The sequence below is a fragment of the Martes martes genome, assembly GCF_963455335.1.
Source record: "Martes martes genome assembly, chromosome: 2".
NCBI lineage: Eukaryota > Metazoa > Chordata > Mammalia > Carnivora > Mustelidae > Martes > Martes martes.
The window spans coordinates 33,774,183-33,787,759 of NC_137889.1; the positions used below are offsets into that span (position 1 = coordinate 33,774,183).

A 13,577-nucleotide genomic window follows, 5' to 3' on the forward strand; every position below is an offset into this window, starting at 1 on the left:
ACCCAGCAACCTCAGACATGCCCCTCCTCACCCACTGCCTGTGTCTCCCCTCAGCTGCTGGCTGGTGTGGCGTCCAAGCCTAGGAGCCTTCTACATCCCGGTGGCTTTGATTCTGCTGATCACCTGGATCTATTTCCTGTGTGCTGGGCTGCGCTTAAGGGGTCCTCTGGCACAGAGCCCAAAGGGGGGCACCAGCAGGGTGTCCCTGGAGACAGGGGAGGAACTGAGGGGTTCCACCAGGCTTAGGAGCAGCGGCCCCCTCCTAAATGACTCAGGTTCCCTTCTGGCTACTGGGAGCGCTGGGGTGGTGACACCCGGGCCCCCCGAGGATGGTGATGGCCTCTATTCTCCGGGCGTCCAACTGGGGGCGCTGGTGACCACTCATTTCCTGTACCTGGCCATGTGGGCCTGTGGGGCTCTGGCCGTGTCCCAGCGCTGGCTGCCCCGGGTGGTGTGCAGCTGCCTGTATGGGGCAGCGGCCTCCGCCCTGGGACTCTTCGTCTTCACCCACCATTGTGCCAGGCGCCGGGACGTTAGGGCCTCCTGGCGTGCCTGTTGCCCCCAGGCCTCCGCCTCCCGCGCCTCACCCCGGGCCGTGCCCACCGCCCCAGAGGACGGTTCCCCCGTATTCGGAGAGGGCCCCGCCTCCCTCAAGTCCTCCCCGAGTGGCAGCAGCGGCCACGCGCCGTCCCTGGGCCCCTGCAAGCTCACCAACCTGCAGCTAGCCCAGAGTCAGGTGTGCGAGGTGGGGGTGGTGGCCCGCGGGGAAGGGGAGCCGGAGCCCATGGGCTCCCGGGGCAGCCTTGCTCCCCGCCACCCCAACAACTTGCACCATGGGCGCCGAGCGCACAAGAGTCGGGCCAAGGGGCACCGCGCGGGGGAGGCCGGCGCCAAGAACCGGCTCAAGGTGCTGCGCGGCGGTGCGGCGGCCGGGGCGCCTGAGCTGCTGTCCAGCGAGAGCGGCAGCCTGCACAACAGCCCGTCTGACAGCTACCCGGGCAGCAGCCGCAACAGCCCGGGCCTCCAGCTCGAGGGCGAGCCCATGCTCACGCCGTCGGAGGGCAGCGACACGAGCGCAGCGCCGCCTCCCGAGGCCGTCCGCCCGGGCCAGCGCCGCAGCGCCAGTCGCGACAACCTCAAGGGCGGCGGGGCCGGCACGGAGCGGGAGGGCAAGCGGCGCTCGTACCCGCTCAACGCCGCCAGCCTCAACGGCGCGCCCAAGGGGGCCAAGTACGACGACCTCGGCGGGGCGGGCGCAGACGCGGCCGGCAGCGCCTGCATGAAGACAGGTCTCTGGAAGAGCGAGACCACCGTCTAGGGCGGGGGTGGGCGATGCTGCGGAACACGCCGGCTTCTGGGGACCCTCAAAGACGTCCAGCGGTTACGTCAGCAGATTTGAGGGAGAGATGCCCAGGGCTGCCGCAGGCCACACTGGCTTTAGTCCCGGAGGCTGGGGAAAAGGACAGGCCAAAGGCCTGCCACTGCCAAGAGGGCCGTCCCTCTGGGCTAGCAATGATCTGAGGACCGCCAGCAGGATACACACCTTCCCAGCCCAGGCTAGTTTGGGCAGTAGACTGTGCTGTCCAGGGTAGTGGGGGAAGGTCCTGTCGGCCTGGGAGGCGGGCACAGGCACAGCTCCCAGGTGGGCTCCTTTGGTATTCCCCACATCTCATCCACCCTGCCTTGCTGGTGGCCGTCCATATCAGGAAAACACAGATGGGAGCTCGAGAACCATGTTCTCTTCTCACTGCCCTCTACAGTGAGCCATCTGTGCCTAGGTCCTAGGGCCTCTCCCCCATCCAGCTTCCGGGCAAGGAGGGGGCCAGTCTAGCAGATGAGCCGGGAGGCCAGGGCGCATAGGTGCTACTTTTAAGATAAACTATGCAAGAGAAGGTGGAACAGTGTGAAAGGCAGCCCTGGAGATGGCGTTCTAGGGAAAGGGTGCACAATCGGGGACACAGGAGTGGTACACACAGCACAGGGCAGGGCTTAAGAGGTGGTGCTTTAGGACAAAGCCGAGGCCCTGTGCTTGAGCTGCTGACTCCGCCAGACACCCAGGAGAGATCAGAGGCAACTGGAGGGCAGTGCTTAGATTTCGAGCCCCATGCAGTCCTGGCCTAAACCCGGCCCTGTAAACAGTGCTCTGAAGAGAGGCACCACAAGGCCGCAGGTGGTGCTAAAGAAGCACTTAACTGCCCAATGGCAAGCCCCATAGCCTCAGTCTCCGCCTGCCAACACCGAGGGACTGTGGAAGAGCATTTCCCTGCCTCCATGAGGCCATATGCAAGAACCATTCCAAAAATTTGATCTCTAGCTCCATATTAGGGAGAAACCTCCCAAGCATCGAACCGCCTTCCTGCCTCACAGAAGCCCAAGCTGAATCCCCCAGGGCAGCCGGTAGGATCCCTGAAGCTCACGTGGGGCCTGTGCCTTCACTACTTTTTTAAACACCAGCACCCATATTTCCCCCGACCTAAAAAGCAATCACCAGCCTTACTACAGGACCCAATGAAACATGGAGGGAAAGCTGAGCCTGGTGAAGAGGAACAGGAAAACCAGACCTGGTCCAGGTCCCCTCTTGGTGTCCACATCCCCATAGTCTAATCACCAAGGCAAAAGACAAAAGGGAGGGGAGAAAAGTCACACACCTTGGGATGAATCCTGTTATTTATGCTTGCTGCACAGACAATATTAGACCAAAAAAAAAAAAAGCAAAAAAAAAAAAAAGCTTCGTATTATTCTTCCACATATGCTGGCTGCTGTTTACATACCGTGCCAATGCCTTAGCACTGGAGAGCTTTTTGCAATACGCTGGGGAAAAGGGAGGGAGGGGATGAAAAGTGCCAAAGAAAACCTGTTTTGAAAAGCTCGGGTTTTATACAATAGAATGTTTTCTAGCAGATGCCTCTTGTTTTAATATATTAAAATTTTGCAAAGCCCTTTGAGCTATATAACTTTAGTCCACCCACGGTCCTTTTGTTATGAGGTAGAGGATTTTATGACCCCATACAAAGAACCCACCCGTGCCTGTAGATGGACAGAGCCAAGAGTTGCCCAGTTCCCGTCCTCTGAGGGCTGATACCATTCCAAATGCCAACTGCGCCACACCAGCGGGGAGGGACCATCAGGCCTGCAGCATCAGTGCAGCCAATCCAAAGCAGGAGGAGACCTGATATTCTCCAACCCGTCTAGGAGGAAAGCCATCCCTCACAGCATGAATGTGTGTGCCTTCCCCTTTGGGACCATCCCTCTCAGGGATGGGATTCTCTCCCAACCCAGTTGTCCCTGAATCGCTCCCAACTTCTACTGCAGGATCCAGGTTCCAATTAACTGCAGAGTCCCTTAGTTCCTTTAAATAAGAGAAAAAAGAAAAAACCAGCCACCTCAGGACTCCCGTACACTTACTCCTCCAGGTAGCACAGGCCTGTGGTCAAGCTGCTGCCAGAGTGGTGGGAGCGCTCCCTCAGATGCACATCAGGGAGGGTTAGGAACCCCCGTGGCAGCCTGTCTGGCAGCTTGAGCTTTTTGAAAGTCCCTCATTTCCTGAGGGGTACGCAAATACTGCTCTATTTCACTATCAGAAATGTCCTCATCACCGGTGACTGTGGAGATAGGGGGTGGGGGACAGATCCGCTTTGGGGGCTTCAACATGCAAGGTGGGAGGAGAAGGGCAGGACCGGCTGGCCGCTTGCCCTCGGGCAGATCTAAGGAACTACTCGCTGCCTCTGCTTTTCCCTGCCCTGGCCCCAGGCCCTGTCCCTGCAGCTCCTTCTCCCCGCCTTCCAGCTCTGCCGTTCCATCTCGAAAGGCCTTGCGGACCAACGTGTGGCGGTGCTGCAGGAGGTCGCCGATGTGCTTCACCACAGACCGTTTGTCGAGCCTCAGCACCTGCAGCCAGGCCAGCTGCTCGGCCATCCGCAGCAGCACAGCAAGCAGCTCCTGCAGGCGGGAGGAAGCAGGACAGGGCAGGTCCACGTCCGCCAATTTACAAAACCGGGCAAGGGAACACCTCAGACGCTCTGAAGGCTGCAGCGACTGCCAAGCCAGGAAGGTAGCTGCAGTGATGATGGGCAAGGGATGCCGCCCGGTCACCAGCCAGGTCTCATCTGCCAGCTCCACCAACTGCAGTGTTCGAGAGAGCATCTTCTCTTTGTCTTCCACGTATTTGGCTGGCACAGATGGGGAAGCTTGGAACAGTTTGAAGCTGAAAAAACCAAAATAAGAGTCTGATCTCCATGTCTACAGGGGAGGGGTCTGCTCTGCCAAAGGGAGGAAAAGCAGTCCACTCGTGATGGACAAGCTATTCTCTCCTCTTGGAATACTCAAGCTCGCTGGGCAGCAACTGTCTACAGGTGCAGCGAGAAGACAGGTGGAGCGTCCTACTTGTACAGTGAAGGGCAGGAGAACCCACAAGGAGGCTCACGTTTGTCAGCATCCCCGTCAGCCGTATTCTGAGTGCTTTCCAATTATTCTCCTTTCATCTCCTCCACATCCCCTGATGTGCATTTATAGTTAGAAAAAATGGGCCCAGTCATCCAGCTAGGAAGTAACCCAGCAAACCCAACACCACTTGTCACTGAGAGCCTTTGCTTTCTCCCCTATTTTTCGGAAAAAAAGAAAAGAACACAGCTACTCAGGAAAAAAGCCTCAGCTTCTGCCTCCTGCCCCATCACTAACTTCCTTTCACCTGCCTTCACAGATGATCCTGCCAAGGCAGGGCTCTGGCATACAGTCAGGCAGGCCACACACAACACAAGAGGCACAAAGTTCAGCAGCCCCGGGCCAAGGCTGACACCTACTTTGCCTACAGCATTAGGCTGCAGTAAGGGCAAAGGGATTTGGAAATGACAGCAGTTTAGAACTGTAAAATGGGCTTAACCTTATTAGTACGAGGCACAGTGGAGGGAGAATAGGTTTTCCTCGCGAACCCCTTTAGAGGGGCTTTGGTGAAAAAGAGACAGCCAAAGGTCAAAGGACTCAGATCTAAGGAGCCATCCCATCCCAGGGTTTCCCAGCGGGTAGGTACCTGCTACAGTAAGTCTTCACCAGGTCTGCCAAGCACAGAGACGGCACATCCAGCCCCAGGAGCTTCACTATCTGCATGTAGGTGCCAGAAAATACATCCAGATCTGCATACAACAGGGCGCAGATGGTTCCCATGGTGAGGGGCCAGTTATGCTGCCGGCAGGTGATTAAGACACAGCACCCAACCAGCACCTCCTTCTTTTGCAGCCTGGCGGCGCGGATGCCAGGGTGCCGGTAGGCCTGCTGGTAGTAGGCAACTGCCGTGTCCTCAAATGTCGATGGCAACTGCAGAACTCGGCAGAGGTCTCTCACGCGGCGGAGACCTAAGAAAGCCAACAGCAGGACTCAAAGAGGTTGAAGGTGCTATTGTGCAGTTCCTAGCAATTTTTGCTAAACTTGTCTCCGACACCAGACGCACAAATACTGTACCTTTCTACAATGACCAGGATGACACTTGGAGAGGTCATTCTAAAGACACAAAGAAATTCGTGGAAAAAGTCACATGTCAACCCACCATTCTTCAAGGGCTGGCTTGATTCAGAGCGAGGCCAAAGTATGATCTGGAATGCGTGGCTCGACCTCTAACACAGCCCTGACAAACCCAAACTGTATACTGAATCAGAACTATATACTCTCTTAGAACAACCTCCATTCTTTATTTCTAATTACCAATCTCTTCTACTCTACCTTACACAGTAATGCCGAACACAGGAAAAGCAAGAGGATAGGCGGGACCATCAGGAGAATTTTAAGGTCACGGTATCACAAAAGGTTGATTCTCACCTCGTTGTTGGCTGCGACTAACTTGTTCATTTTCCCCTGTGCTTCGGGAATAGGTTACTTCTGTAAGATAATGGACAACAAACAGCTTGTTTAACCTTTATTCACCAGATCCCTGGCCTCGCACCACACAAAACCGGGGAGAATTCATATCCTTAGGCTCTGCTCCCTGTCTCACAGAAGGTACCCATTTTTGCATGCTAAAAGTCTATCCGGTTTTTATGTCCACAGCAGTATAAAATACAGAGGCTGAGAAGGTTAAGAATGCACTACAGTGGCTTCGAGTGTTCCAAGTTTTTTGCCCTCCCTCCTGCATATCCAATCCAGGTAATTTTCCTGACTGCTGATTTTGAGGGCTGCAGTGGCCAGGAACTCAGAACGCAAAGAAAAAAAAAAACGGTATTTTTGCCAATTAGTGCTAAAGACTACTTGAAGGTAATAATTTGTCCGTATCTGTAAAGAACTGACCCACAGTCCTTCCATCACACCCAGATTAGGTAAATTGAGTGGAACTCTATTTCTCTGATTCATTTGATCAACGTTTGTTATACCTTCTCTCTCTCTCCAGACAGACAGATGCCAGATACCGTACTAGGTGCTAGAAAAACAGATGAAGGGCAGTCCCTGACCTCCTGCCGCTTCCTCGGTTACTTTCTCCCGTAGTTTAGCGAACACCGGACGAGAGGGCGCGGGAGGAATCAGAGCACTCCGACGTCAATCTCTCACCACCCCAGGTTATACCCGCGGCCCTGCAAAGGCCGGCACAGATACCTCGGAGGTTGCCTTCGTCGCTGAAGGTGGTAGTAAGGACCCCCTCGGTGACCACGCAGCCACAGTCTGAGCACACCAGCTGGCTCTGCGAGTAGTGCGAGTCTTCCACGAGCTCAGTGGACCCGCAATCGGGGCAGCGGCCTCCGCCCGGCATCTCACACCCCAGAGCCGCGGAAGCTTTCGGGTATCCACTCCTACGTCCACAACAGCAACAGCGGAGAAGCAAGAACCAGGACCGGAGCCTTCTAAGCGCTGCACACTTCTCTTCCGGCCAGAGCAACCGCGGTGTGCGTAGGTGGTTCTGTCCGCCGGCTGCGCGTAACTCCGGTCCGTTTCTCTGCCGGCTCGGGTAGAAACGCGAGCTAGGAACAGAGGTTCCTGCTGTGGACTCCGTCTTCGCGTTCCCCAGTATCTGCGGTGAGTTTGCAGGCTGAATTTGAGTGAAACTTCTACCTACGTGGACACACTCCACAGACAGGAAACTGTTCCCGTTCCCCAACAACTCTCCTTTCTGAAACGCTAGGGAAGTCATAGAATTCTCCATTTCTTTTTAGTAACAAATGTTGATTTTGGCCATAGTACAAAGTTTGCCTAAAAGGAAGAATACTGCAGTGAGAGAACAGGAAATTGTGTTCCACTCTCCAGAGCGGCTTTCCCGGCCAAGTTCTTTCCTCTCCTTCAGTCTGTCTTTCTCAACTGTAGAATGAGGGAGTTGAATTGAAAAATACAGAGTGGCAAACACAAATGCTTCAGAGACTAGGTAAAGAATGTCTAAGGGAGTTGGGAGCGAAGGAATATGGGGGTGGTGAGGCTTTGGGCAAACTGGAGGCTTCGGGCAGATTTAGATGTTTTTAAAACCTGAGTTTTGGGGCGCCTGGGTGGCTCAGTGGGTTAAGCCTCTGCTTTCGGCTCAGGTCATGATCCCAGGGTCCTGGAATCAAGCCCTGCATTGGGCTCTCTGCTCTGCGGGGAGCCTGCTTCCTCCTCTCTCTGTCTGCCTCTCTGCCTGCTTGTGATCTCTCTCTGTGTGTTAAATAAATAAATATAATCTTTAAAAACAAAAACAAAAACCTGAGCTTTAAGGTACTCCAAGATTCTGGCTCCAAAGTTCCTAACTTGGTACAAGTATAGGTCAAAGAATCTTGAGCAAAATTGTGCCTCCAGTGATGCTATCACAGAAACCAAGCTTACACATTTAAAATTCTGTCTGTTATATTTATAAATTAGAAGTCACCGGGGCGCCTGGGTGGCTCAGTGGGTTAAGCCTCTGCCTTCGGCTCAGGTCATGATCCCAGGGTCCTGGGATCGAGCCCCGCATCGGGCTCTCTGCTCAGCAGGGAGCCTGCTTCCTCCCTCTCTCTTTGCCTGCTTCTCTGCCTACTTGTGATCTCTGTCTATCAAATAAATAAATAAAATCTTTAAAAATAAATAAATAAATAAATAAAAGAAGTCACCAAAACAGAGTATTTCTAATTAATCCTAATTGCACTCGTAAAGAATAAGGATTTTAATGCTTGAAAGTCTTAGAATCAGCTATGTCTGGAAAACAAGAACATTGAGTCAAATGACAGGTACCACCAGAAGTCTGTCCCTTATGACTCCAAGGAAGCAGAGGGGAGTCCGCACAGCAAGTGCCTAAGTGTGTGTGGAGAATTTCTCAGGCTGACAGCTGGGAATTTCAGGTAGGATCCTGGCATTAGCAGATTTTAGGAACTGCTGTGGGCTCTATTTCAACTTATACTGGGGGTTGAGTATGGAAAGGTAAGACCGGCACAGAAAGTGATTGGACAGCTCTATGCAGAATGAATTGAGGAATAAGGATGTTCTTTTTTTAATAGAGATTTTTAAAAAGATTTTATTTATTTATTTGACAGACAGAGATCACAAGCAGGCAGAGAGAGAGAGGGAAGCAGGCTCCCCGCTGAGCAGAGAGCTGGATGCGGGGCTCAATCCCAGGACCCTGGGATCATGACCTGAGCCAAAGGCAGAGGCTTTAACCCACTGAGCCACCCAGGCGCCCCAGGAATAAGGATGTTTTGTCAGACCTTAATAAATTGGGATACTCCCTTGAGGAATACAGGTTACCACTGTCTTCCTTCGAAGACTAATAAACTGTGCATTCTAGAGCTGAAAATTTTTCAAAATAAAAAATGGAGCTTGTTAGTCTGACGAGACAGGGGACACAATGACCATGTACCCAGAGAGTCCTCAGAGGATTTGAGCCTCAAAAAGAAAGGGATCTGATCAGACAAAGCTGTAGGTTCTTTTGAAAGAGCTATAATCCGTAGTCAGGTACACAGGATTCCCTGTATGCCTAGCAGGACTGAGTTCCCTGGACCATAGTCATATCATATCATACAGAACAGCATCAGACTCTCATTCTCACTGTGGTGGGGAACAAGGGCATTTCTGACACAAAGATTGCATTTTATCTATAATCGAAGCATCAACTTTCTCTGCTTCAGATGTCACTTATCTTTAGTATGAATTGGGAAGGAGATGCTGTGCCTTACAAGGAATGTCCATTCATTCCTGTGAGCCCCTGGCTCACAGTTCCTCCCCTCTGCTCATAGCTATTCCACAAACTTCCCCTGCTTTGCTACTGCTCAACAGAATTTCCTACATCTCCAACCTCAGTGGGCCGGCAGGATGCTGTTAGTTGACCTGTGAACACAGGTCACAGCAGCGAGATTTCCATTTTCTCATTTTCCACACCAGTATCACGAGATTGTTAATGCACCTTGCTGAAGGGTTGAGGAACTTAAGGTGATCATAATAGAAATGAAAAATATTTTTGTAAAATGGGAAATTTCGTAAGACTCTCCTTACAGCTCAAGAGGAAAGCATTAAAAGAGAAAACAAGCAAAAACCAACCAACCAACCAACCAAAGTACCTTCAAAGCCTGCCAGCCCCTTCTTTTCCAGTTTTTCCTTAATATCCAGACCTGAAGACGCCACCTCATCCCCAAGAGAATACTTTCTCAGGACATAAAACCTCTTCTCCTTCCTAGAGAAGTCCAACGTACTACCACAGGACTTGATCATGCTGGAGCATTCTTCATCCCCTCCCCAAAACCAAGGGCCACAGTAAGCCCCAACAGTCCATACCCTTACATCTAAATTCCTCACTCTAACCTCACACCACAAGGGGGATCAGCACAATAGCTTTGGGTGGGCACTGGCATTCCAAGTCCCCTTTCTTCTAGACTCGCCCACTAGAGTGAGGGATGTGATAAGGATTTACTTCTGGTGTCCAGCAAATAAACATTGAGACACACTTGCATGCTTGTGTATGCACATACACACCCATCAAAGACATCCGTTAGTTTTTGACAACACCATCGACATCCTGGTTAGGGTGGAGAAATATGTCTCCAAAAGCAAAGTAATTGCATTCGGAGTGCTTCTTCACATTATCATACAGAACAGCATCAGACTCTCATCCCTATTTTTGTGCCGATCTTGACCCTAACTCCGTTTAAAAAAAAAAAAAAAGTGGGATTTAATTAGAATCCTCTACCCTTGATAGAAGCCTTAGAGTTCTGCTTTCTCCAACATTACTCATTTTAAAGTGGAAGATCGGTTTTATGACCCTCCATCCAGCACCTCTAAGGGAGTGATCACTCTAAAGAGTGATTCTCTTTTCCAGTCACAGGTGTGTGATATCCTAAGCGAGCCTGGCGGTCAGATGCAAACAGCCTGGGAGGTAGGCAGAACTCAGGCCAGAAGATGGCGCACTCTATTAAGACTTGTAAATCGAGGGGGAAACTGGCTGGCTCAGTCACCTGGCTGGTTCAGTCCGTAGAGTATATGACTCTTGATTTTGGGTTTTGAGTTGGGGCCCCATGTTGGGGGGGGGGTAGATTGTACTTAAATTTAAAAAAAATAATAAAGACTTGTGAGTCTGGGGTTCTCTACTTTCTTAGGAAGAAATTTAGGAAATGGATTTGCCTTCCCCTGGAAATCAGGACAGACACATCCTTGGTGCCCTTCCTGCCGCTACAGACTCTTCTAAGAGTTTCCATTGTTCAGTGATAGTGATGATCTGTTTACCAAATGCTCCTCAAACCCCTCTCCCCCATGCTACACCCCACAGCTTGTGGAACTGGAATCATGTTTGTTGTCTCTGTATCTTCAGTGCCCACTTGGTGGCTGGCACGCAGGCTTTTGGAATGCTGAGTGTCCAGAATATGGGGGATTTGAGTAGAAGGCTCCTGGGGAGGGGAGGCTGTTGCAAAGGCTGCCCCAGCCATGGTCCAGATGTGAAATACTGACCTTAAGGCCACAGTTCTTTCTAGAAAGGTAGAGGAAGGAGGGTTTTCTGAGGGACAAGGAAGACACTGACAGTGTGGGATGGAAGGAAGCTCTCACCAGTCCTCCCTCAGTCAGATGTGTGTATTCTAGCTAGTTGTTTGTCTGTCTAGCTCTCCCTTTGCTTGCGAGTCTTTGTGGGAATGCTGTGACTCTCTTGACTCCTCCCCCCCCCCCCCCCCCGCGTCCAGGAAGCCCCTCCTACAGGGAGGGCTGGCACTCAGCAAAGAGCTAGTCAACTCCTGGGGATATCTGTCCCCAGGGGGCCTGTCGTCAGGAGCAACAAATAGACTAAATTTCTCACAGGTAAGATGATTCTAATTTAAAATAAGTAACTGGAGAGAGTTGGGCCACCTCTGGTCTTTAATCTAGCCTCACCCCCAGGCTCCTCCCAGCTCAGTTGACTGAAACATTGTCACTCTAAACCAGTTTCTGAGTGCAAGGACACTCTCTCTTTGTCACACTAAGCCGCCCGGCTCAGGCGGTGCCGTCCTTCTGACAGGATCTCCTTCCCATCACCTAAGCTCTTCGGTGCATACTCCTCCTTCTCCACCACTCATGGTGAGATTGCCATGACACAGAGACCTGAGTCCCGGCACCAGCCAACTTCCCTTGCTCCTACCCGCTTTCCCCATTTGCGTTGTTTATTGCATCCCCACTACCCCCTTTGCCTTTCCCGGGCTGAGGATTCATGTGTTCAATTTCTTGAGCTCCTAGGAACAAAGGCATCTGGAAACTCTAAGAAGGTGATCACAGGCCCCCACTCACTGCCCAGACTGAAAGCATGAATGCCAGTCAGCTTACTTCCCTGGAACTTCCCTCCTCGGGGAGGCTGTGGCTAAGCTGGCCTTGTCTTGAGGGGAAATTGAGTCACACTGCCTACTCCAAACCTCTAGGATTCCAAGAGAATCAGAACATTATCTCCTTGACTCCCAAAGTGATCCTGGACTAGGGGTGAGCAAACTGTTTCTGTAAAGGGCCCAACAGCGAATATTTAGGTTTGGCAGATGATAAGGTCTCTGTTACAAGTACTTAAGTCTGCTTTTATAATGTGGGAACAGCCATAGGCCATGATGTAAATGAATGAGTACGGCTGTATTCCAGTAAAACTTTGTGGACACTGACATTGGAATTTCAGGTCATTTTCACATATCATGTTATTTTGATTTTTTTGTTAAAAATGTAAAAATTCCAGGGGTGCCTGGGTGGCTCAGTTGTTAAGTGTCTGCCTTTGGCTCAGGTCATGATCTCAGGGTCCTAGGCTCCCTGTTCAGCGGGAAGCCTGCTTCTCCCTCTCCCTCTTCCCCTGCTTGTGTTCCCTCTCTCGCTGTCTCTGTCAAAAAAATAAAATCTTTTTTAAAAAATGTAAAATTTCCAGTATTCAGTGTGGTGGTGTTGACAGATGGTCATCATTCCATACATTAGATCCCAAGACTCATTCATTTGATGTTTAAAAAAAAAAAAAAAAGTAAAAATCATTCTTGCCTCGAGGGCCCTACAAAGCCAGGAGGCAGGCCATACTTCCTGACCTCCGTTCTCCAACTCCAGGTCAGACAGATGAAGAGTTCAAATCCGTTCTGAAGTATTCACTGTGTGACCTGAGGGGAGCTAAAATTCTGACGCCTAGGACTCAGTTTCCTCATCTGCATAATGGAGATACTGTCTCCCTTGACAAGAATTAGAAATAGGACATGGCAGTGCTCAGGGAATGGTAACAATGCAGTAAATGAGACTTCCTTTTGCAGTCAGGGCTGTGCAAAGACAGGAGTGGCTTTCTCTCACCTCTGGCGGGGGCGTGGGGGTGGGGGGCGCTTATCAGTGGCACCAGGGCCTATTTCCAGGGCGCTGAGACAGTTTTCTGTGTAAAATAGTCAAACAGTGAGAGGCTGAGGACACTCTCCCTCTGGAGTGTCTGGGGCTTTGGAGTTTGCTGGCCCCACAGAGCTCAAGGTGCCCAATTTTAAATGCGGAGTGAAAGTTCCTGCCTTCCCAGGAGGGCAAGATTGCAGAGTCCCCAACATGACCCTTTAAGAGAAGATGAGGGAACAGGGTCCATCTGCTTACAGACGGGGCTCTGGGGGTAAGGGAGCCTGCACTGCTGATGTTTGGGCCACAGCTGAAGAGTCCTAACCACACCCTGTTAGTGGTTGTTTTCCCTGGGAAGTGGCGGGAGGCGGGGGTGGTGGTGGCCAGAAGTAACCTGGATTGTGCAGATTGAGGGGGAGTGGTAGTTGCCTGGGGAACATTCTCCCCCAGAATCACTCTGTCCTTGTTGCAGAACAGTATCCAAAGGCATGCAGAAATGTTCAGAGCAATCCGTCCTGTGTACCGCCTGTTCCCATCTTCATTTGAAAGTGTATCCAAATACATAAGACACGGGGGAGGGGGAGGGAGTACATTGAATATGGGGACAGGTGGCCGCCAGACCGACCCGTGGTGATCACTTGGCTAAGGCATGTAAATGTCAAATCACTATGTTGTACACCTGAGACCAATATAATAATATAGGTCAACTACACCTCTATTTTCAAAAATCCAAATTAAATTTCTTTAAAAAAATTGAGTATCTATTTGCATGAGGGGGGAAAAATGCCTGGCAAAGCATCAAAATGACAATGTTTAGTTACCTCCCCATAGCAGCAGGGGAATTTAGGGTTTCTTTTTTATTCTGAGAATAAGCATGTATGACA

General features: G+C 51.3%; 2 protein-coding genes across 2 annotated transcripts in view; one reads left to right on the top strand and one right to left on the bottom strand.

Moving 5' to 3' along the window:
* Nucleotides 1-1,335, top strand: part of ADGRA2 (adhesion G protein-coupled receptor A2) — a 33,159-nt gene extending 31,824 nt beyond the window's left edge. Inside the window, exon 19 of the mRNA XM_080796470.1 lies at nt 55-1,335. Coding sequence (XP_080652596.1) covers nt 55-1,318 — 1,264 coding nt within the window. The 3' untranslated portion in view covers nt 1,319-1,335. The remainder of the gene's footprint in view (nt 1-54) is intronic.
* A 29-nt stretch (nt 1,336-1,364) lies between these two features.
* Nucleotides 1,365-6,861, bottom strand: BRF2 (BRF2 general transcription factor IIIB subunit). The gene is made up of 4 exons (XM_080796471.1): nt 6,577-6,861; nt 5,809-5,868; nt 5,027-5,348; nt 1,365-4,204 (listed from the first exon to the last, which is right to left on the bottom strand). The coding sequence occupies exons 1-4, from the start codon at nt 6,728-6,730 to the stop codon at nt 3,475-3,477; spliced, it is 1,266 nt and encodes a 421-aa protein (XP_080652597.1). The 5' UTR covers nt 6,731-6,861; the 3' UTR covers nt 1,365-3,474.
* Between the last annotated feature and the right edge of the window lie 6,716 nt (nt 6,862-13,577).